Genomic DNA, 25,384 nt, shown 5'->3' on the forward strand with positions numbered 1-25,384 from the left:
TTGATAGTTTAGTTTCCTTCCTTGAAAGTTTGCAATGTTCAACAATTTTTATTCAAAGATTCACTACTTAAATAAAAAATCCGCTTCCTACGGTAACTAGATTTTAACTTTTTCTTTTAAATGCAGGAAACCTAATCAATTTCGGTGTAGCGGTTGCTGAAAGGGGTTCCTAAACCTCATGGCCTCAAGAAACCTCTTAATATTTTTTATGCTCGTCTTTTGTTACGCATCAGGCAACACTATGAAGGCTAGAGAGACTTTTTTCACTGTTCTCATCCACGACCAAAAAATAGCGCATCACATGTGAAAGAAAAATATTAAGCACAGGCCAAGTAATTCGATGAAAAATTGAGTCTCTCACTTTCGTGTCGCGAAATACGACTTATTCATGACATCAGAGGTGTCGAAGGTCTGAAGCTACTGACCACCAAACGAGCGGAGCGGCTTGTTTTCGCCACCATTGGCCACAGTGCCCCATTTGCACCCGCGACCAAAAGCGTAGTATACTTCACGAACTGGAAGCTCAAAGGTACGCAAATAATACATTAGGCATAAATTGCTGTCCACAAGCAGTAGTTTTTATAGGCGCAGTAGTCCACTCTTCACTAAGCGTCAGCATCGCACATCGATATCAAGAGCAAGTGTGCTGTGAAACGAGTGGAGTGACACTTCCAACTGTTGCGCTAGCATGGTTTCTGCAGTGTTGACTCCTAAGTATGAAATGGAGTATTCATACCCTTTCCCATGCACGTTACTCCATTAGCGCATGCAAGGTGTAAAAGATACACCTTATGCAGTGCAACTATAATATCCTCCCAGCCAAGCATGCAGAGTTGGCTGTTCAGAAAACCCGACTGGGTTCACTAGAGGCTTTGGCAAACACGATTTAGTTTTCCAAGCAGTGACCTCTTCATCACGATTGAAAGCTGTGCGCGTTGGTATAACTGCATTTTTTGTAGCGACAGCGAGTCGTGAGTCGGCACATTTCCCGTGGCCTTCTTCGTGCTTGCGTGTTGTCTGTTTGCGCTGTTCTTGCGAAAATGCAGTGAGCTCCGATTGGGGTAGCGCAGACCTTTCGTACATGTGTTTTGTCGTCAAGCAGTCTTCCCTGCTTTTGCGAAACACATCCTGTTCTTCTTCTCGTCTCTTGCAGGCCTCTTGGTTCCACTCATAACAGCAGAGTCCGGCGATAAGTACGGAAAGTCGTCTGGCAATGCCGTTTGGCTGGACCCAAGCAAGACGTCACCATATGAGTTCTACCAGGTGCAGTGAACTGTAGCGCTAAAATATTAATTTTCGGTTCAGTTCGTGTTCTTGTCTCTCACCAAAATTTTCATAGACTTGAAGCCAGTTAAAAGAAACAGGCTTACTGCATTTACTCGTGCCTAGGCCAGCCCTGATTGTAAGTAGACCTCCGAAAGTCCGAAGCCAGGAAAAAAAAGAAAAAAAAAACTAGCTGCGAAGGTGGGTCGAACAAAAGAGTGACGACAGCGTTCACAAAATGAAAACATCATTTATTGTATGTGAACGTGCCGAGCTCATTCTGCGTCGCTATCTTCCTTATCGCTGTCATCTCATCGATGCTGAAGTCCTGCCCAGCTTGAACGTTTTATGATGCCTCTGCAGCTAGCACAGCTTTTCGCTTGTAAACGGCAGCCTAGTGGCATTGCCTGTTTGTAGGCGATGCCATTACGATAACGCCATGCCACACGCTGATACGACACAGGTCAAAATGGTGACGTCGCTCGGGTACTTCAGTTGGCTACTGGCATGGCTAGTAGCAGCTGCAATACTGACATTTCTAGATGGCACTAGCTGTGCACCATATTTATCAATTTTGGTTAAAAGCTGGTGCTTTTTTTTTGTAATCCTGAAACCTAAACAGACTTTAGAGTTTGGTATATGATTATTTGAAGAAGACCATTGGCCTAGATTCGAATAAATACGGTATGTGCTAAAAATAGTTATATCAGGTAATTTGATATACTCAAACTTGCCTATAACCAACTTGGGTAAACTTTTTGGATGCATTCGTTATATTTGGTTGTATTACTTTCAATGACGAAAAGAAGCAAGGAAGAAATCCATTCATTAGAAACCAAACTAAATGTACTAGACAGTAATATCCTAAGTACCTAAGTAGAACAAACGAAAACACTCCCCTTTACACTGCGTTCATGGCATTATGCGAGCGGCTTAATGACGCTGGCAGAGGACGCCCAGAGTTCGACGTATCCAGCATGGACTTTGTTATCAGGGGGTTATTTGACGTGACCAGTGATCAGTAAATTTCGCATGTTCGATGTAGAAAATAATTCGCATTATCCATGTTCACTATATTTGGGTTTGACTGCACTGTTTAAGCAATTCTAGCGATCATGTTAAACTTTCCTTTTGTTTGACACTCCACCTTGACACAATACTCCACCTTGACACAATACAATAATAGGCACAGTGTCAACGATGGAAACGACCGACTTCACCTCCTCCTGGGCTTTTACAGCCCATCCCGTGTCCCGAGACACCGTTTGCCATCGTTGGGATAGACCTAGTCGACCCTCTGCCTAAAACGCCCGCAGGCCATCGATGTATCATGACAGCTGTTGACCAGCTCACATGTTACGCAGAGACCGCTCCTCTACGCTCTAGTTCGGCCTCCGACGTTGCCACCTTCTTTCTGGATGCCATTGTGCTGCGCCATGGTGCACCTCATGTACTGTTAAGCGACTGCGGCAAGACTTTCATGTCAACAATGCTCGCAGAAGTACTCGGAGCTTGTGGCGCAGTTCATAAGACGACATCCGCATATCGCCCACAAACAAATGGCTTAACCGAGCAATTTCATCGCAAACTAATAGATATGATATCAATGTATATCGGGCCAAACCACGACAACTGGGACAAACTTTTACCTTTCGTGAATTTTGCTTACAACACCGGTATCCAACAAACTATGGGGTACTCACCTTTCTGCCTAGTTTACAGCCGTTCACTGACATTCACCATCGACGCCGCTTTCTTCAGTGCCCCAGCTAACACCTCAGCCAGTATACCCGAACAGTTCGTCTCGAGACTTTAGGGATGCCGTCAACGTGCTCGCTTCAACACTGAAGTCAGTCAGCTAAATCGCAAGCAATGTTACGACATCTCTCGTCGCGACGTCTCCTTTCGTCCTGGAGAGGAAGTGCTCCTTTGGACCCCCATTCGCACACCCAGTTTGTGTGAAAAGTTTGAATCTCGCTTCCTTGGACCCCACATTATTAATGGCCAAACATCCCCTGTGAACTATTGCGTTACTCCCGTAGACGTTTCTTCGGACCATCGTTGTTGTGGTTCAGAGATCGTTCAGGTTTGGCGCCTAAAACGATTCGTTCGGTCATGAGAGTGGCCTGTTGGGCTAGGTTGTGCCTGCGCATGTTCAGTACGGACTTGGGGGACGTCGTTTTCATGAATAAAGTTCGGTTGTTAGTCAGCCACCTTCCTGTCTCTTTGTCTATGTCTGCCTCTCGATTTTTTCCTACTCTCAAGTTTGCTGGCATTCTCCTAGCATAACCATGATTCGTTCGGTGTTTCCCTCCTGGCTAAGTCGCGGCCTGGCTGGCCGCTTGCGCGCTCGGGGAAATTAGTGTGAGCATTATTCATACGCTTCATATCCTCACCTGTACGTACTCTTCATCACCGTTTTGGGGCCTGGTGGTGGGGCTATGACTCGGGGGAATAAAGAAGAGGCTGGCTGCCTAAGCCTCATGTCACAATATGCGTAACATAAAACTTGAGAGATTAAGCCATATAGAGCTAAAGGGAACAAATTGTGTTAATTATGGATGAGATCAGTTGGAAATCTACATGTGCGATAATACTAATGAGTATATTACAAAATAAAGATGGATTGTCGCGCGGTTGACTTTATGTCAACTGGTTTCTTCTTGTTCCTTTGTTTTGTTTTGTTTACTTCTTCATGTAAACTCATCTGCTGATAACAATGATAATGCATTATATGTAGAGTGGGTGTCTCGTCGGCGTAGGGTAATGGAGTTGTGGAAACGGGAAATGTCTGCAGGGCCTAAAGACCACTTGATGCCGTATCTTATGTGGATACCCGAGTGCTTTATCAACATGCCCAAGATTCGTATCTACAATGAAGAGCACTCCTTGGCCATTTCAAATAGACTGAAGATTGATTGATTGTCCAGCACACCCATAATTACCTGTAACCTTCCATCATGCCCTGACTGAGAGAATGTGCCGCCTTATCTTGTAGACACCTAACCGGTTCAACATATCCTTATCTGCTCAGAATCGTTGTCCTGCCAAGTTGTCCTGCATTGTCCTGCCAGTCCTGCCAAGTTACACACTAAGAACCTTAGTTTTAATTCATTTTTCTTGCGCTAGATACTGTATCTAAGTAAGGATCTGCTATAACCATAGTTCACGCAGTCGCAAAGTGTTGTGTGCTTTATAAACTGTGGTGTGATCTGACAGTAAACCAGCTGGTAGTTTGTTCTCTCATGTGTCACCTCGTGTTCGCATCGTATCCAGTGTTTCGTTTCGTTCCCATTACGTCTCACAGTACTTAGCGCATGAAAAATGAATACACTCCAACTAGCCCAATTCATAACTCATCTTAGTTTTAAAGTCTCCTCTTCCCACTTTTTGGCTGCTGACTGCTGCTGTCTTGCCGATTAGACAGCTTGGGTCACCGTGTTTGTGCAACTGGGCATGTGCTATCAAGTATATGTCTGAGTCGGTAACTTGGGCCACTGGGTCAGTGAAACTGGGCATGTGCCTAAGTACAATGCTTGTATCATCGTGAGACGTGCCATAGTGGGGGACTCCGGAATACATTTAACCACCTGTGGTTCTTTAATGTGCGCTCAGTGCGCGACACATGGGTGTTTCTTCATTTCACCTGCATCAGAATGTGGCAGCTTGCGGTTGCATTTGGACGACAAGCGGTCATCCCGTTTGCAGGCACTGTCATGGCCTTTGATACCTTGCGCGATCTGTACATCGACATACATGTCTGCACGGAAAGTGAAAAGAGGCAGTGAGTGCTCGATAAGAGGTTGTTGTTGCTGTACATTCAACCAAAGGACCAGGTTAAAACCACAAGCGTCATTTAGTGTAATTCGCAGCTACAACCACTACAAAAAAAGAGCTTAACATTCCCGCTGACTGCCAGGCAGTGATAATGTGCTTTATTAGCAGGTTTTTCTGGTGGCTTTCTACTCAACTTCAAATAAATTTTTGTGTGAGGATAACTTTTTGCTTCATCTGTAGTCCTGGCAGAACTGTTATCAGGTGTAAATTCAGGAGTATTATGTGCCAAAACCATGATCTGACTATGGGGCATGCCATAGTGGGGGACTTCGGATTAATTTTGGCCACCTGGGGTTCTTCGCTGTGCACCCAATGCACGGTACGTGGGCCTTTTTACATTTTGGCCACATCGAAATGTGGCCGTTGGGATTTGATCCCACGACCTCGTGCTTAGCAGCACAACGCAAAAGCCACAACGAGTAGGACAGTACTCGCAACACGTTTCCGACATCTAACATTCTTTTGTTTTTCCCCCAGTAAATGAAGGTTCAAGCCATCTAAACCCCAGAGAAAATATTGGCAACTGTCAGAGTACACTAATTATTTCAACTGTAATCTTTGTTTCTGCAAACCTGCTTTATTTTCAGCACACTGGAGGTGTATGAGTCATGATCAATTGGCCTACTCCTTTTCTTTATTATCACTCTAGCTGCAGTGCACAAGCCCATCCAGAAGAGATTGGCGCAACACTCTTGTTTACTTTTTTTATGAGCAACATTATCGTAACTAGCATTATTGTGGTACAACATCAGCAGATCTTGCTCAGTGTCAGATGTCACAATACTAATATCATTGACGACAGGTTCGGCAGTTTGAGAACATCTCTAGTAACAAACTAAAATATATCTCCCAACCTTCACACTTGCCAAGTGTGGTCTCTCATGTGCAAGAAATGTGTGGTAGAGTTTCTATGAACTTGAAAATATTTGTAAGTAGGTCTTTAACCATTAGAGTAGCTCACGCAGTGTTTCTCGAGCAGCTTATCATCACAGGAATTGTTTCGTTCAGAATTGTTTCATGAGGAGTGTTTCTAAAGCTCAGTGCCAACTTTCATGGAGTATGATTGGCACTTGCTGGGCTTCCCTCCCCCCCCCCCCCCCCCCACCTCACCCAAAAAAGTAAAGCTTCGAATCAAGGCTCGGTCTTGAATACAGAGATGATAAAAATATGTGTGTTATTGCCCCAGTGGCAAAGCATTGACAGCTATAGCAGAGTATTATATAGACTACATCAGAAAGAAAGGCTTATAGTATCATGGGCAGTGTAAATTGCTGTAAATTCTCGCTTGCTTAACTAAACAGGTGTGGTTTCGCCCAACCAATGCCTTTACGCCTTTTTTCTGATGTTTCATTCGAATTAGTGAGCCCAGCCAACATCTGAAACCAGGTGGTTTCTTGGATGACATTTCTGATTCGCACAGCTGGACTTTCTTGATAATCAAAAGTATGCTCAACTTGTCTCTTAACCCATCGTGCATCCCTCGTCCATGTCATCCTCATCACACCTTTCTGTCCCCGTTCCCCCTCCCCCTTCTGTGCAAAGTAGCAGACCAAAGCGCACCATCTCAGGCCAACCTCTCTGCCTTCTTTCAAATAAGTTCTCTTTCTCTTGTAAGCTAATGTTTACTGCAATCAGTACTGCCCACAAAACTTTGATTGTTATTTTGTACAATAGTCTAATATATTGCTATTGCTGGCACTGATTCGCAATACTGCAGGATCTTTTTTACGCTCATCTTTGGAATTATTTGATTCCCCTCCCTCTCCCTATGAAGAGTAGTGTGGCATTCGTCACTTGCACAGTTAAAAAAATATATCTCCCTGTAATAAAGAGATTCTCTCTCTTGTACCGGTATACTCAGTTCACTGTGGGCCTGGCAGGGCCAGTAATGCCGTCATTACGGCAGCAGTGGGACCGTAGCGGTGTGTTAAAGCATTCTAATTACTATTGCAATTGTTTCTGAGCTCACAGCACGGGACTACAATGGGTCGGGTGGTAACTGTGCTTTCTTATTTTTCTTCTTTCCTTCGCCAGTTCTTCATGCGCTTGACAGATGCCGAGGCAGTGCAACTCCTGAAGTTATTCGTCTTTGCCGATCTGCATGAGCTGGATGCCCTCATCGAAGTACAAATGGTGAGCGTTGAGCAATGTCTCGTAAAACAAGGTGACTTCTAATACCTCAGCTGTGGAATGGGAGACATTTCCCCAAAACTGATGCTTGGTGCAATGTTTCTGGCAAACGCTTAAGCTTTAAGTATACTGACTTCAGTTCTCCCTTTATACGACGTGACCCCTTAATGTCAACAATGAAGAAGTCAGCTAGTGAAAACAACCTAATAACTGCATTAGCAATTATTGCACATTCTGACGGCCACCACTGCTGTGGAGCTTGGTCAGTAAAAATGATCACTTAGTCTCGAATAAATTACATCTCTAAAGGCCAACTGCAATGAAAGTTTGGCGCAGGTGTTGACAGCTTACTTAAATGTGTAGATTTAAAGTAGCCTCTGCACGAAGCTTTGCATTTGAAATATGAGTGGATGCACCACGAAAAGCTCACAATAATAGATGTTTTTGATACCAAAACTAAGCAAACAAACAAAGATATGCTGCCATTACCACTTCCAGGAAACGACACGGAAGATAACCCAGAATGTTGAGATTGAGAAACAGCTTGGCGCTTGAGCATGACCTCCGACACTGGAAACCGCTTGTGGCACGCTGAAAATTTTGGAAGGCCCTGTTTTGAATTTTGCATCATACCTGTTAACCATCAAGTGCTCGCATCATCACCTAAAGGCGTTGTTTAAAGGCTGTTGATAAAAAAATTACGCAGCTAACTACCCCTGCAGCTTTTCAAGGATTGCTCGATAGCCAAGGGGAAATTTTTTTGCTGTTGGCATTCAGTAATCTCAGGCATTCGTTGCAGAAGGGCCCAGTATAGTTGGTAGCAGGGGACTGAATTTTGCAGTCAAGACTTGACCTTCTCAGCAAGGTCTACCGAGGCTTAAGTTTGGTAATCATAAAAGCAAATTGGAATACTATTCTCATATTGTTTTAAGTTGTGTCGTAAGAAAGATGCTAAGGCCAGATTCTAAATATTAGCTGGTAAGGCAGCTTTATATGCGATAACTACTGCTGCTACGCGCTGCAAACAATATGGGGTCATTCCGCGCCAACGGATCCAGACTTGGCGCTCGGCCATCTTCGATTTATCTTTAAAAAATCGTGGCTTATTGCATTACAATGACAAACATTACCCAAGCTTGTTTTTGGGGAGAAAAATATTTCTCGCACAGTGGCCGCCATCTTAAGTTTGCAAGCGGTAGCAAAACATAGTCTAACCAAAAAATTTGTACAAAATAAACATTTTCACCAATGACTATTAAACTATTTTCATACATATAAAAGAGATAGTTTTTTTTTTATATATGAACTTGAACTGATCTTGTTTTACTTTTATTTGAATATAAAACATAGAAGAAGGCACAAAAAGGTGGAGGAAGAGGAAATAACTTTATTGTGTGTTCTGTGAGTTGGTGGGAAGGGCCAAAGGCCCCACCTAGGCGACGGCCAGGAGTTCATGGGTCCTGGCGGCATCCTCGGCCCGCTGAACCGGTCAACATTTTTAAATGAAATTTTATGTTCTGCCAGTAGTCATTCCAGTTATTTCTCTAAATTGTCCAGAAGGCAACGAAGACAATAAAAATGTTTCAGATATCAAAAAACATAACTTGAGAAAATTTGCTTTTTGAGGCATATTCAGCCGTCATTTGCATAGTGACGTGGTCGTAGTAAAAATACGAAAAATAGTAAGTTGCACAGTACAATTGACATTTGTTTCTCAAAGTTTAATATGAACAATTTTTGTTTTAAGTGAGAAAATAATTGTGGAAGTTCAGTCCTGATGCTTGACTGGCATAAGCTGAACAAAGAGGAGGTAAAGCATGCCTGCCGCCATTTCAGGTCTAGGCTTGAGAAGGCCGTGGCAGATTGCGAAGATTGCATTGAATAGTTTCTTTTGAGGAGGCTTCTTTTTCTAACTCTGTGCAAGATGTTATACGAATAAATTGATTTTCTCCTTCTGTTTTGGATGTTCTTTTTCGTATAGCAAATTTCCCTGATTTACTTCAATGAACCGAATAGTAACAATAGTAACAAGGAAAAATTAATTTAGTGCTGGAGTCTATAAAGCGATAAAACAGATTAAACTTCGAGGAGGGTGCATCAGCACTGTGTCAGTCTCCTCTTCTGCTAAAAGAAAAAAAAATTCATTTAGTAATAATGGTGCACATCTAGGTAAAGAACAGTAACTCTGATCATTTCTCTATCAATTCTGCAGAATACTATTTGTTAAAGTGAGCACCCAAGTTTGTCCCACTCCTCCATTTGTCCCACTCCTTCACTCTTTGTCCCCATTTGGGACATGCCTCATTTGTATTACTATTTGTTTTTACTATCGCAAACATCTGAAAAACTTTCGCTGGCAGGCAGACACTCTGCTAGGGTCATGGGTTAAGCAGCAAACGTGTTTTGTGCCCAACTACCGACTTGTGAAAGCATGATAGACTAGTGCATTTTAAATTTCCATCCCAGTGTTCGTGTGTTTCAGTCCAAAGGGCACCTGGATTTATGATGCATCCAGTTTTTTTCATTATTTTTTTAAATCATTGGGATACTTTTGTGTTCAATGATGCAGAGAGCTCCCGAGAAGCGAGTGGCTCAGAAACGGCTTGCTGAAGATCTCACACTCCTTGTTCACGGGGGTGAGTGCATTGGTCATTCTTACACTGAGCCATATCATAAGTTGGGATAGAGTTGTCGAACGTCACTATAACAAAGTTGTAGCCAATGCAAAAATAGCTTTGTTATATCCAATATTTGTTATAAGCATGTTTCTTGTGCGCTCATGCCAGTGAGACAGGTTTTGGATTTACTTTATCGTACAGTCGACTTCTGTTAATTCGACCCTGATGGGGCAGAGCAAGTCGATCAAATCATCCGGCTGGTCTAATTAAAGAAGGTGCAAAAAAAAATATATACACCCAGGTACACCACTGATTCCAACGGCAGTATTCGCACGATTTTAACATGCCCCCCTAATCAAATGTGCATCGCCAATTTTCTATGTGTCCGAAGTAGAAAAACGCGTCGAAATGACATTAACGCTTCTGAAAAAAGAAATGTAACGGACACCAGATTTTTTTTAGCAAGAGTTATGAGCAGCGGTTATTGCTTGAAAATCTTCCTAGAGCAGGCCAAAAAAATAGGCATTTTCGACAAGAGAATTTTGAATGTGTGTTCAATGCATCCAATGTCCCCCTCAAGCTCCGTCGAGACAGACGCTGCAACGAAAGGGGTGCCTACTGGGATCACCATAGGGGTCAGGCTTGTGCGTGTTGACTGGTCAAGCTTGAATTATCTGGCCAAGGCCAATTTTAAAACCGAAATAATGAAAGCATGGGTGCCAGTTGGGACCTTCAGTTGAGATTGAATTAACAGGAGTCTACTCTACTTAATATTTTGTTGCATTTGCAATCATTATATTAAGGTTCAACTGTATTAGAGCATGCTGCATTCTCATGGGGGCAGAATGCAAAATTATTGTTTACCGTGCTTTGGGTACGCATTAAAGAACACCAGGTGGATGAAACTAATTTGGAGCCCCTCCCCCCCCCCCCTCCCCACACACACACACACTATGGCATGCCTCATAATCAGATCGCAGTTTTGACATGTAAAATATCAGAACTCAAGTTTCTGTTTTAGTTATTCTAGATTGTATTTGCTGATAGGCTTTTAATTGTGTGCATTACTACTAAAGTGCAGGTAGTGTTGGGTTCCTTTCTTTCCTTTTTTCTATCTCTTTTATCAAAATTTGATAAAGAGAGAGCTTTACAACTTCACAACAAAAGAAGCCATGTCAATGGAGCAACACGAATTTGGGCTGTCTGAAAAAGCAGACAGAAACGACACATTTTGCTTAGCGGCGTAAACGAAACAGTTAAGTTGTTACATTTTTTATATTAAACTTAAATCTTGATTCTCAAATTAAGAGCTAGGTGTATTTCAGTAGTTCCTATTGAAATGCACTTGGACACTGCTACAATGAATGCTGCATTGGAAAAATTATTGTCCCGGTAAATTTTTTTTTTGTCAATTTCCCAGAGTTTAAAAGAAGCTAACCTATGAAAATTTTCACGTGTGCCACAAATGCACAAAAAATTACATTTGAATGTTTGTGCCTAGAGTTCTCTAATGACAGTTCTTCTTGGGGGGGAGGGGGTCGCTACCACACGTACAAATTTAGTGATATTTGACATGATGGTGTCTATGACAGTGTCTTCTGAAGTGAGTAATTCTAGGGCTATAACTTATAAATAGACATGCATTTACAAGTGCCTTTGTAAATAGTGCAATGTAAAGGTAAGCATACTGCGATGCCATTTGCTTGAGTTTGTTGCTCACTTTTACAACCTTGCAAACAACCATAGTAAGCGCGAAAGTAAAATGGCGCCCGTTACATCGAAGCCATTGTAACGTTGACCTGGGTAAGTTTGCCAGGTACAACTTAAAAGTTATGTATAAGTTATTTTTTGCATGATAGACACCGTTTCAAACACCCTTCAGTGATGCTGCTCTGTTCAAGCTATGGCGTCGAGCATATGCACTTCTCAGACGACTGAGCTCTTTCGAACGCGTTAAATAATGAATGGCATTTACTGAAATTACATTAGGTATGTCAATGCTTCATTGCGTAAATGGCATTAAAATTAGGGCAAGTTAATGTCACTTTCTGTGCTCGTGTGGTTCGGGTACTAGTATAGCTTAGCGTCAAGTAAACACCAGTCGTAGCCCAGTGTCCGCATCGTCTGTGTAGGCCCATTGTGATTTTGCGCTGTGGTACGTCTCGCACGTCGTTGTGGCGAGCTCGCTCACATTTGCAAACCATTGCGGTTGCTGCGACAGCTACGCCGTTGAAATGGGCTCGAGAAAGCGTCGACGATCCGAGAGTACCTCGTTTCCCTGCGCAGAGAAAGGGCTGGAGCTGGCGAAACGTGCCAGTGCGGTGCTCTTTGGCGGAGCAGCTGCGACTGAGGCGCTGCAGCATCTCAAGGAGGAGGAGCTTCACCTGATTTTCGGCGACGCTGCTTTCGCGACGCTCGCGTCGGAGGCGGGGACGACCATACTGGACATGGCCATGAAGGCTCGCCTCTTCCCAACCATGAGTGAGTGCTGCAGTGGCTGTTTCCTCCTATACTGTGACAGCAGATAATTTAGGGATGTAGTACCAAGCTACCAGAGGTATGGCCATCTCCTCTACTTCGGGTTAATCTTTCGTTGGCATAATTGCAGATACCGACTTCGGTATGCGGCGTGCTCATAATGCATCACTCTAAGGCCCTTAATTCGTATTCACATTATGTAATTAATTAAAACTATTCTTTTTTTCATATTGGTATCTTATGTTATCTTATTATGTTTCATTGTATTCTATGTTTACTTACTCGTCACTCCTGCTTGGGTCCGACTATGGCCTGCAGTGTGCATAAATAAAAAGAAAAGAAAAATACCTAAAGTAAGTGCTTACTTTTTCTTGAAATGAGTGAAATATGCTGAGAGTAAAGATACTATCCAAGGAAAACAAACATATATTCTGTAGAAACTGTTTCAGCAGTGGGTTTGTTCGCTTCCAGTGTGCAAAACCAGACAGTACACTGAAAGTGAGCTTCACCCCAAGTCACCTGTAGTTTCACGTAGAACAATAGTTTCACGTGCAGGTCTCGCCAAATGGTAAGCAGAGATGTGCGTTGCATTCTCATTGCGTTGCCTTGTGATACCACTGCAGGTGGAGATTTTTACACCAGTCCTTTTCCTCTGACCTTGCTTTCACAAGAAAGCGAGTCGCGTTCATTTTTCGCATTGCCCTCCTCTACTCTTGCTGCAGTCGAACAGATGATGCTTGCTGCCCGTCCGGTGTTCGCCGAAAACGTTTAGCCAAAAACTCTGTACTCAAAAGTGAAACTAAGCAAGAAAAACAGTTCAAAGTAGTAAACTGATGAAAAAAATCTTGTTTGAGCTCCCAAACAAGGTAGAAATCGAACACACCCAATTTTTTGAGGAAGAAAAATATAGCATGCTTCCAGTTCTCGCAAGCAGGAAAATATGAATCCAGTGAACTTTACCTTTACAGAATGAAAATTTGCCTATATGAGCATCATCATCACTCTCAGACATCACTTCATCACTATCTGTGGACTGTAGGCTGTCCTCCACGTGATTCATTGCACATTTGATGTTTGGCGCGTGTCACATTTCTCTGGTAACAATTGTGCAAGAGGGTTGGTGGCTCATGCCTGGAGTAACCACTTCACTAGTTTGTCTTGCTACACATACAATTCTCAGGAACGCCAATAACATGTGACGCGACTTTTCGCTGCTAAATTATAGTAGCCCGTAAGATAACCTGCCCTTTGAATGATCTTTCATAATAATAGACAATGTGTGGCACTGTAATCGGCATGCTATGCAAAAACTTGTTCTGTCGCCATCTTGTGATGGCAGTCTCGGCGATGCTGGCTGGACTGGCTCCGACAGCAGGCTTGCGAGTGCCGCAAACGAGGTTGTGGTATTGTATGTAGTTGCATTGCCAAGCAATTTTCTGACTTTCTGGAAAGAAAGGCAAACAATATAATTGAGTGAATACTGCAATCATTAAGTGTGAGCATTCAAGCATTTTCGCTTGACAATCTGCCGAGGACAGGCAGAAAATAGACATTTTCAGTCGGACAATTCACTTCAATTCAATTGCATTCACTCTTACCTAAGCACTGCCGAGATGGATGCTGCCGCTATTGGGACCACCCTTGAGGTCAGGCACATCTGTGCTGACCGGTCATGTTCGAATTATTTGACAGAGGCAAACTTCAGTAGCAAAATCGACAGTTGGACAAGTTGGTTAACATCCATTTGCATAGCGTTTCCAAAGGGACGAAAGACACAGGAAGAGGCCCACTGGACAGGCAGCAGTTTCAGAATCAACGAAACTTTACGGGCCGCATAGAGATGGGTGGCCACTGGCCAGGACTTTCAGTCGGAATCGAATTAACCAGAAAAGTTTCATGAACTGGAGTCAAATTAACAGAACTCTACTGTATTTTACTTTTGTGTCTTTTCGAGTTGCTTGCACATGCTAAAAGTACTAGCAGCTACTCTACTGGTGTAGCGACAGAATAGGCAAGAAGGTTCGTCAACTGAGGTCTCTTCACTAATATCGCCACTGTTGAAAGCCAGGCTGTCATCAGCACATTCACTCGTCGGCTTGCTTGTCGGTCTAAGTCAGTGGCTGTGCTGTAATTTGAAGCCTTGTAATGTTCTCACTTGAAACTGCAACGAGCAGCTGGTAGCCAATTCGGAAGATACGGCAGATTCTGCCAAAGTCTGCATTAAAGCCAAGGACGAAAAGCCTTTACGAGTTGCAAAAAGCATGCATACACAATGAGTGGGTGTTACTCTTTTGATTACCACTCCAAGCTCTGTTGTTATGCTGTGAAGCCCAATTCTGTTGCAGTAAACCGGTTGGTGACCATTGCCTGTCCTGTCTACCTTGCGCTGTGTTCTGTCTTAAGCACTGCAAAGATTTGCAGCAGAACCCATCTCATGATGAATGTCGATGTTAATCCGATTAGCATTGAAGAGATCTGCGGCGCAGGGCTGCCAAAGTCAGGATTTCCCTATTTCTGCTGAAATTTCCCTTGCTTGCCCATAAAATTACATAATATTAAGTAGTCATTGTTTTCTTAATCACTTCCATTTTTACATTGAGAAATATTATATAGCCTCTATGCCTCTCGTAAACTTCTGAATAATAAGTTATGGGGCCTAAAGTGCTAGCCAAAGCACATCTGGTGAGGTGAAGCGTTACCAAAAGATCCAAGCTGACAAAGAAAACCCTATCTTTAGCTTAGATGTAATGCACCTCATCAGGATGTGGTACTTCTTTAGTAATTTTATTAGTGTGACGCTAGCAGGCAGTCAAGCATTCCTTTATGCCGCTTACCGAGCTGTCGGTGTGGTAAGCGGTACCGGTGATGGGAGGTGCGCTTCTAGACTGATTTTGCCATTTTTGCTGAAAGAGGTTGTTCGAGTGCTTTAGTGTTGCCAGATAATCGCACAGCAAACTGTCGCACGGCTGGAAGCAACAACCTCAAATGCGGCCAAAGCTGCTGATATTGGAAGTTATCTCTAAAAAAAAATGTAAATGACCTTTAAAACTCCAGCTATATACGCTGGAACTCAAGATTTCCCTCAAGCTTGCAACATTTCCCCAAGATTCCCTCATAGACTCAAAAATCACCTTAATCTGGGAAATGTCCCTCCAGTTGACAGCCATGACATAGCGACACACCGTGTTGCCGAATTCTTTGCTTTCATCTGTAGCCGAGTTCATCCACGTTTTGTTACCAACTCCTTATTGACTTCTCTGTAGCTCAATGCTCCTCACTTAATGCAAGCTGCAGTCCCATTCCGTTCGCTTCACCCTTTTCTCCACACTCGGCTCCTTTTGATGCCCACTCGTTGACCTCTCTTCTCTGCAGCTGTCTTCTTAGTTGCCGACTTCTTTGCTTCCTTCCTCTCTTTCTGCTTACCTACCCGGAGCCATACCCAGTGGAACATTCCCATTTCAGAGGATTGGCCGAGAATGTTTGCACACCTAGTGTCGCATACCCAGTTGCACGTACCCAACGACCCACGTTTATCTATTTGGACGCGCAACCAGTGGCACACGCCCAGTTGTACATATCCAGTGGCCCACATTGTCTGTTCTTGTGCATTCCCTATGGCCCAGGTTGTCTATTCGGGCATATGCCCACTGACCCAGGTTGGCATGAAAGAGGTTGGAAACGTACATCATACCGAAAAGTGTGTGAAGCTCCCAAAAGGGGCAAATTGCATTAATATGTCACGCAGTCTAAGAAAAGGTAATCGCCACTTTCGTGACAATTCGTGCCGCATACTAAATGTCCGTGATTCCCTCCGGTGTAAGCAAGCCCTGCATGTTTTAAGAAACAAACAAATGCTTCCTTTTGTTTCATGCAGACGATGCTGTCCGCATCATCACAGCCGGTGGGCTGTACATCAACCAGTGTCGTGTAAGTGCACCTAGTCATGTGATCGTTCCCGGTGTCCACGTTCTTCCCAGCAACTACACACTAGCAAGAGTTGGTGAGTGCGCAGTTTCTGGTATTTGTGTGACCATAGCCTTCCGTGTGGTGTTCTGCGGATCCTGTTGTTTTCGTTCTTTAATTAAACTGATACCAAAGTTTTCTAGTGAGAACGAGCCCATTTCACCCAAACGGTTGTATGAATTTAGCAGTTACAATGTAAGGGGGAACGCTGGGAGGAGAACACGTGAGATTTTAGCAGTGCATACTTGCTGCTTTCGTGCATTTACTTATGCACTGTGTCAACCTGCAGCTTTTCCTGTCAGTCTCTTTGAGTCTTGACAGCACAATATAGTCAGGACGTGAACGGTGTAGTTGTTAGCGGTGGCTTCATGGTAACAAAACTGCCATCTTTTTGCATCCTGTTTCTTACAGTTATTGCAAACTGGCTTTAGGCATGCTCACCATGACCCATTCCGGAATATTGCACTCTTGTTTTTGCTCACATCAGACTATGAAAGTGAAGTATTGAGGAACCACTTATGGGTGCCCCCGTATGATAGTTGCCATTCAACTGCTGCTAAAGAGACTGCTGTCACTACGAGTAATTATGATCGCATAGTTAACAATTGTTGTAAAAGTGTGGTTTTCAGTGGGTTGCCCTTGTTTCTAGTAACCACTGTAGCTGAATAAGCTGACAACAGATTTGAAGTCAAGGCAAGTTATTGTTCTGTTTAAATTAGAAAGATCGCGTTACTTTCTCAAGAGTTAGCAAAGCAAGCATGTGATTTGCACATGTGTGTGGGTAATACTGCGCGCATATGTCTTTTGAAATTACCAGGTTGTCTGCTTTCATGGAAAACCTGGCAGACCTGAAATTCAGGATGAATTTATCTGTTGTTGAAGATTCAGGGGTAAATGGGAAAATTTCATCCCAGTTTCTTTGAATCAGGAAACTTGGTACCTACAGTAGTTACGACGGAGCTGGTGATGTGCCAGTAGAAAGCGAAGTTTTTAACTGAGCCTATGCAATTCGCAAATAATGGTGTGTTTGATTGGTTCGGTCAATATAATGGAATGCATCATTCAATCAAATCGGATAGTGCATCCCACCTGATGTACAGCTTACTTGTTGAAAGTACCTGTTGAGTTGATGTAGTACTTGTTGAAAGTTACGAGCTGGCATAGTGACTTGGCATGCTGGAAACCATCCTTCCTTTAATTGCCTAAACCTCCAGTGACCATAGACTGCCAGGGAATTTTCTTAAAACTAACCAGGGAAAACATCAGGAAGGATCAGGAAACTTGAAATGGCAACTGCTGTAGACACCCTTGTTAGTATGTGTGATGTGCCATTAAGTTTATATTAGTTATAGCTAGTTGCTGTCCTATGCAAACCACAAACAGGAGGCACAATGCTTCCCTTTTTGTCCACCTCTATCCATCCACTATGAATACCCTAAGTTTTTTTTTTTTCCAAAGTGTTTCAGAAAATGCCATGTTTTACAACCTGCCTTGTAGATGCTTATTTTGGGCTTGTTTGTACCAGGCACTCATCAACTCAGGCGTCTGTAATTTGTAGATAGATGTTTGACATGGTGCTCTTCTCTTTGCTGTTTTATTTGTTCCAGGCAAGAAAAACTACTACCTCATCAAATGGCTCGTTTGACAAAAGAAGCGGCCATTGCGAGCGCCCTCAAATGGGGCTATGCTTCCAACCACCGCCCATAGACTGCATGACAAGTGGCGAGGCTCAGGTGACATCAAGATGCTCAGCTTCGTTGGTACCTTTGGAAGGAAAGGAGTGAGCAGGCCTGGGTGTTGCCCCTCTGTGTCAAACACAAACTTTGCAAAAATGAGCTGAACAGTCACGCTGCCCTCTTTTCTGCTTTAAAGAAGTAAGGGTCACGAAAAAAACACGGAAAGATTGTGGGAAAAAAACTTCCTTTCTTTTGCAAGACGGAGAAAGTGGGAAAACAAAAACATTAAATTTGCCCATACACTTACACTTGCGATCCTCCGCTGTGTAGCATACAATTCTAGAAGGGACGGCAAGAAGAAAGCGGCAGCACAGTTTTGAAGTTTCTTTGTTATATGACTTCAGTTTCGCTTCGAAAACACGGCGCGGCTTTCAGATGTAACCGAATACAGGATTCCTTTCGGGTTTTGGTCCAGGACTGGTGCCTGGGACTCCATGAAGCACTTGGAACCGTGCTATTTGCCGCTGGCACGTATAGCTTCCCTGTAGCTTCTAGGGTGCTACAAGTACCTTCGTCTACCAGTTGTGATGAAGCTGCTCTTCCTTTGGAAATGTTCGTAGCAAGCTTTGCAACAGACTCACAAGTAAACATGTTGATAAACTCCGTCTGGTTACTATCAAATTTATGAAAACAGCCGCGATCAATTCTAATGCGTTTGGCGGTAGTGACTTGGACACTGAGTGAACTTTTTCTCGGTTATCAGATTAGCAATCTTTCATAGAAGAGAACAAAGAGCAAATTTCATTGTCATTGTCTTTGTGTTCACGGCCTAATTATCGCATGTATATTTAAGAGGGAGCTTTAGCTCGGGCCCAACTCCAGCGCCGCCTATTGAAATATAGGTAAAACGCAGAAACGCTTTTCTGACATCATTGCTGGGCCAATTTTTAATGAAATTTGTTGCATTTAAACGTGAAAGTTAAATTCTAGTGGCTGTTAGAACCGGGATATTGATGTAGGGCCTGAATGTTTCCAAAGGAATTTTTAAAAATTGCTTAGTGAAAGAAATACAAGCACGAAATTGACAAGTTTGTAGCTCTGCACTAAGAACAGATATCGCAGTTCTGTAAACTGAAGCTATTAGGGTGTCTGAACCACAGAAATTTGAATAAATTGATACCTTAAGTGAATTTGTTACGAAGATTACAAAGCTTTCGCAATGGTCCTATGCACATCTTAATGGTTGGTCTCTTCGAGAGCCATCAATAATACATCATGTGTCCGGTTTAGGTGTACTATTGAGTGCAATTTAAAGAATTGTGATAGCTTTACATTGCTAAGTTAGAGTTGTAAACTTGATAGTGTCGTTTTCTGAAAAAATTTATTTCCGGCAATTTTTATTCTAAAAATTGACTTCATAAATAAAAAAATTCATACCAACAGTCACAAGATTGTTCCTTTTTCTTTTAAATGCAATAAACCTAATCAAATTTGGTGTAGTGGTTACCGAGAAAAACGATTTCTCCTTTCCCTTGTATTCAAAACAGCAGCCCCCGAGCTAAAGCTTCCTGTTAAGAATAATTATTTTATAATGATAATAAATTGAAGCTGTTTATGCTGCAGTTTTAATTCTCTATATTTCCTGAAAGAAATGAAAACAATTTTTTTCACTCACTCAAAATTATGGAAATTTTGCATCCATATTCTGGTTTGCTTGTTGGATGCCAGTATTCCTTTTTTTTTATGTTCGCAGAATTATGAGTCGCTGGCTAATTGTGGCCGTTATTCACCATGTGTGGCTGCAAAAACATAGATGCAGCCTAACTTTGCTATAACAAAGTCTTGTTTGACACAAGAAATACCTTTGGGTAAATCCATTATTTGTTGCGTCAGGCATAAGAAAAGAAAAGGTCAGGGATTGCACTTGACATTTTAGCTTTCAGTACACACATTTTGAGCCACATTCAAAGAAAAATTTGTTTCACTATAACCGATATCGCATTGGACCCGCATTTTTGGTTTTGTTATAGCAGGAAATACATCAAGCTTACGCAGTAAGATTTTAGGTTTACATCATTAGAGAGTTTTAGCTTAGTGTTTGCTGTTCAGTTTGCTGGGACCAGTGTATCCGTGCCTAGCTTACGGTCGACTCTGCTCACGTTTCACGTGGTCAGGCATTGCAGAGAATTTTGACGATTTTGCATTTTTGATAAGCACGTTTCCCGGACAAACAAGCTGCATGCGGTTAGCTTTGTAGTAAACAACAAAGAATCACGGAGGTGCCAAGTCACACTATTTAATCAACTCAGCAGCAGAGTGACGGCAGTGTTTCCTCCTTTATGTGCCAGCATGAACATTCTGTCAATGCACACTGCCATATCCATTCGGCACTGTGCAATTTGTTAGTATACACCCCTCTTAGCAGAACGATCTGTATGATAGCAACCAATTCATCGCAGTAAACGTCTGGTAAATCGACTCCGGTTAATTCGATTTCCCGGTTAATTCGATATCGACCGACGGTCCCGGTCGGCGCCCGTGCAGTTCTGTGGGCCCAAACTTCATCTCAAAATTGGTCGGATCATTCGAACTTGACTGGTAAGCTTTGCCGCAATACAGCCGAGTGATGCGGTGCGCGCAAGTTATTGCGGCGAAGCATATTAAGAATAAAAAGGGGCCACTGTCACGGGGCGTAGTATGCGTTTCTTAATCACTACTGCAGTGAAGAGGAATGCCCGGCGCTGCAGACACATCGCCAGTCGTCCGGGAGGCGCGCGCTCGAGGTTGCCTGAGCTGCTCTGGTCGAGACACGCTGCCTGCTGCTCTCTTGTACCGTATTCATATTGGATTCATATTGGATTCGTATTGTTCAGGTGTGGCACGCTCCGTCTCGGGAGGAGCACCTGTGCGCCTAAAAGCGCACTGGCAGCCATTCAGAGCTGCTTCTGACGTTGCTGTGGTGATTCGAGCGCTCGCTTCGCCCGCCATGCGCATCTTGTATAACAGACCGTCAACGGGGCCAGGTGCGCCTCCATTAATTATATATGCACGCACGCGCCGTGCATAAAGAAGGGTAGAAAGATCGTCTGTGTTTTTGAAAAGCTACCGAAAAGGAAGTCGGATGAAGAAAAAAGAAGTCGAGGGGACGTTTAAAGCCTGCGTGAGCGTTGAGGGCCTGCTCCATCGCATTACATTGCTGATGTGCGGCGAAGCTAAACCTAAACGCAAATCCTACCAAGTGACTGAACGTACGTTTCGACGTTTTCTTTTTTTTTTTTTTCTGCGTTTCATGTAATTCGACCCGCTGGTAAATTCGACCAGTTTTCTTCGGTCCTGTCAGTATCGAATGAACGGAAATGTACTGCATATCCATTTTTGCTCTATTGAAGTTATATTGAAGCTCTGCTGAACTTTATTGCTTTAGCGCCTTCAGTCACGAATAGCGATCGACTGTCGATAAATTGTAAAATTTACATAATTTTATGCCAAGGTGCTGGAAACTCCATGGAAAGCAAGTCAAGGTGGGAGAATGATTCTGTGCATTTTATATAGTGACCCATCATAATTACTTAGTAATTAAATAGTAATTTATTGTAATGTCAGTCATGCTACAGTTGATTAATTAAAAATATTGAATCTCCCGCTCGAATCACATGCACAGGTTAATTATTGGGTGCAGGCATTACAATAAAGGGGGAAAATTGAGCCCGCAACACTTCCGTAGGCTACTGCAAAAGCAGTAGAGGGAAGACAATGGGGGATTACATTGGGAAGCCATTACGATTAACTTTTGTTTCTTAATGTAGTTTCCCAAGGCATTCCCCTAATGTTTTACCTTCAGTGCTTTCGCAGCAGCAGCCGGAAGAGGCGCGGGCTCCCAATTTCTTATGGAAACGCGTAATTAGAATCGTCACAATCTCTTGCTCATTTGCCCCGTTGACAAAAAACGAGGTGACTGTGTCCTTTTTGGTAGTGGAGGTTCAACGCCAACGATCATTATCTTATGGTCCGCAAATTGCGTAGATGCGTACTTTGGAAATGTGATTGCACTACAATTGCATTGCACGCCGAGCCGCGTTGCGTCGGGCCCGTACCTCGGATGCGTACTTTCGCGGTCGACCACGTGGCTTCGCAGGCGTCGCCGAGGCAGATGCTCCGAAGCTTTGAGAGGATCCATTTTGCAACACGCAGTGGAGATGAGCCAACGCGCGTCCATAGAGTTTCTCACTACATTACCCAGAGGGAAATCTGGCGCTGCTGCGCTGTGGTATGCATGGGAATGCCGGTATATTGTGGATTCGGATTGGCATCGTTCTCGTAGAGACGGGACACCTTGAAGATGCGCTTGGCAAACACCGTTCCGTATGTCACAATGATTCATTTTCTTCTAGAACAGCATGTGAAAAGCTGTTTTAGCTTTATCATTCGAAAACATGTTTTGTTTAACTATGAGAACTTGTTATTGCGTGTACGACTTCATGTTACGTAAAAAGTATCAGCGGGCCGCTAAAGTTGGAGGACAGACGACAAGGTTCGCGCTCGCTTTGAAACAGTTGGTCATCTGTTCTTGCTTTTCTTCGCTTCGTCATGCATCGTGGGTGAGTAAAGATGTAATATGCGTGAATGGAAACATTTCATGAACATTTTACTTTAAGAACGCGTTATTTGCGTAGCCATATCCACGTTTTAGACGAAGCCTCTTACAACATCGGCCAACACGAGCCTCGCAGACACATATACCGTCATTCCCATGACGGCACGGTGCCCCCTTAAGAAACTCCCATAGACGGTGGCGCCAGATTACCCTCTAGGTGTTATAGTGAGAAACTCTATGCGCGCGTCCTTTTATACGCAAATGGCGAGCCCCCTCACGTGACGTCACGAACCGCTAGGCGCGCCGCGCCAGAGCAAGCCAGAGGTGCACCGAGCCCCCTCCCCCCCCCTTTAACCCGTGACGTCATGAACCGCTAGGCGCGCCGCGCGAACTGTGCGCTCCCTTCGTCTCGCCGGTTTTGCATGTGGTGGCGCTGCTGCTGGTGGAGAGGTAAGGCCTCTGGGCTCTCGCTGCAGATCTTGGTGGCCTGGGCTCGAATCCGCCTACTGGCAAACGGATTCTGAATTTTGGAATCTCTTAGTTTAATGCTGGTTTATTGCACCTGGATATGTGTACGTAACCACCTTCCACACCCATCACGAGCTTTTCCTATACTATACATCGATCTCATACGCACTATAGTTACCTTTTAGCGTTCCTACCATTAAATGAAACAGCACCGTTGGACACCGCCGAAACGCCCAATGAGCCAAGTAGTGCTTCCGCACTAAAATATTTCTTTCAGTAACTACCAAAACGCTCCGCCGAAAAGGTCCCATCAAACACGGCAGTGCTTTCGCCAAAGCGGCCGTCTGAAGTGATAAGATTTCACTCTCAAGTGAAGCGGGTGTACTGTAGGAAAGCGGAGTGTTCAATTTACTCAAAGCTTTAATGTTCGTTGTCTATTCTTTGCAACCACTGCACAGAAATGGCAAAAAAAAAAAAAGAAAAGTGGCGTCCCCAAGCGAATACGCCGTGACCGAAAGGGTTAGCATAGAGTTTGTGGGAGTTCCTTCGGTCACCCGGGCGCATTCGTTGCTGTGCCTTCGAACGACTGCCCCTCGACCCCGCGCGGTTTTCCCCGGGCGCCGCGGCCTCGCCTCCCGAAGCGTCGTGCCACGTGGCCCTCCGATTGGGTCGTGTGGGGTGTGACGTAGGGAAGAAGCCTTGACCCGTTTAAAGTGGTGATGCCGAAAATCTGAGACTCGCACTTTTGCGTTGCGCTCACGATGAACCACTGGCTGGACATCTGGGTGGCTCAAAGGTCTTCGCAAGGCTCGGCCATACTGTCGCCTGGCCCGGTACGAAGCGAGACGTTCTCCGTGATTGCCGGACTTCGCCAGGTCTGTCAGACGGGGAAGTCTCGCGACGGCCGTCTGCCGGGTTTCATGAAGCCGATCGACAGTCGGCGGCCTTGGCAGTTAATTTGCTACCTGCGACTTAAAGGGACCTTTTCCAAAGAGTATAAGCAAGGCCTTCGGCACTTGGTAGTGTTCAATCACTTTACAAAGTGGGTGAAACTTTCTCTTCTCCGCAAGGTGGCGGCTCGGGCAGTCTATGTTGTCCTTGGTGTCAGTGTTTGTTGGCTTCTTAAGATTATATATATATATATATATATATATATATATATATATATATATATATGCGTGTGTGTGTGTGTCATTGCAAAAAAAAGTAATTTCTACGTGCAAACATCAATACCCAGACGTTAATCCCGTGACCCCCTCGTCGAGATGGCACGCCGCCCTGCGCAGCTCCCATCTCGACGACCAACTCTGGGCGACCCAGCAGGCCTACGAAGCGGCGAAGAGGCAAGACCTCGACGTCCCATCGTGGGAGACCTAGGCCCAGCCGACTAAACTGCTGGTGCTCATCAAAGTTCACTCTCTCTCTCTCTCTCTCTACGTATAACATACTGTTCGTCAATTCAATATTAATATTATACGACGAAGACCAGACTTCATATACACAAACACGTTTCATAGGCCAATCACACCGAGAAGGCTTTGCTTTACTTAGATATCAAGTGCAAGTTGAGCCTCTCTGTTGATGTTTTTCTTCAGGAAAGAGGGTACCTAAGACGTCTGTCCTCTGTGCTTGAACGATATCCTGAAGCGGAACACTCCACCCGATAGTGCTCGTCCTCGCATTCAGCGACCATGTGAGAAGGCATATTTCATATATTACTAGGGAGGTTTAGTGCTGCGCCATGACCACACAAGCGCAGCGCGCAAGAGTGTTGCGGAACATAGCGGTGCGTGTCCCGACAGGGCACTTGGTGCGCGGCACTACCCACCTACGTGGCATCAGAAGCTGATCGGCGGCTTGATGGCAGATGAGATCGCCGTGCTCGTACGTAGCCGCCGTGACCACGTTGTGCTCCAGGCAGTATGCACTGCGCAGGAGGCAGAACTGCACAACAAAAAGCAGAGGGTTGGACCACATTCTTTCGGTGCCACCGCGTCGCCGCCTCTGAAGAATTGAAAACAAAAGCGCTTGTCTGCAGCCAAGCCAGTCAATCCAATAGTGCTAGCCGGATTGTGAACGTACGTACTAAAAAAAATCGGTGCACAAGCAGTCCGTACAGATGCTTAATTAGCGAAGTTGAATCGTGCGGCCCCGATGTTTATCGCTGGGTTAATTCCGACGGTTCATTAATAAGCGCAGTTGCTGCTTGCTCTCGGTTACACGAGCCTGTTCTTGTGCCCGAGCTGCAGCATCGGCGCGGCGTAGACGAGCTCGTTCCCGGTTCTGCTCGCGGCGTTGCTAATCGAAAGCTGCCTGCTCCTCAGGAGCACGTATGACGTGTGGCCTACCCATTTCGG

At 44.2% G+C, this 25,384-nt stretch overlaps 1 protein-coding gene across 2 annotated transcripts in view; it reads left to right on the forward strand.

Moving 5' to 3' along the window:
• Positions 1-19,587, forward strand: part of TyrRS-m (Tyrosine--tRNA ligase, mitochondrial) — a 29,666-nt gene extending 10,079 nt beyond the window's left edge. For both annotated transcript variants that reach the window (XM_075701727.1, XM_075701728.1), the window contains exons 8-13: positions 1,154-1,263; positions 7,135-7,233; positions 9,800-9,866; positions 12,135-12,329; positions 16,201-16,326; positions 17,897-19,587. In XM_075701727.1, the coding sequence (XP_075557842.1) occupies positions 1,154-1,263; positions 7,135-7,233; positions 9,800-9,866; positions 12,135-12,329; positions 16,201-16,326; positions 17,897-17,934 (635 nt within the window). In that variant the 3' untranslated portion in view covers positions 17,935-19,587. The remainder of the gene's footprint in view (positions 1-1,153; positions 1,264-7,134; positions 7,234-9,799; positions 9,867-12,134; positions 12,330-16,200; positions 16,327-17,896) is intronic.
• The last annotated feature ends 5,797 nt before the right edge of the window (positions 19,588-25,384 follow it).

This window comes from Dermacentor variabilis, chromosome 8 (genome assembly GCF_050947875.1).
Source record: "Dermacentor variabilis isolate Ectoservices chromosome 8, ASM5094787v1, whole genome shotgun sequence".
Classification (NCBI taxonomy): domain Eukaryota; kingdom Metazoa; phylum Arthropoda; class Arachnida; order Ixodida; family Ixodidae; genus Dermacentor; species Dermacentor variabilis.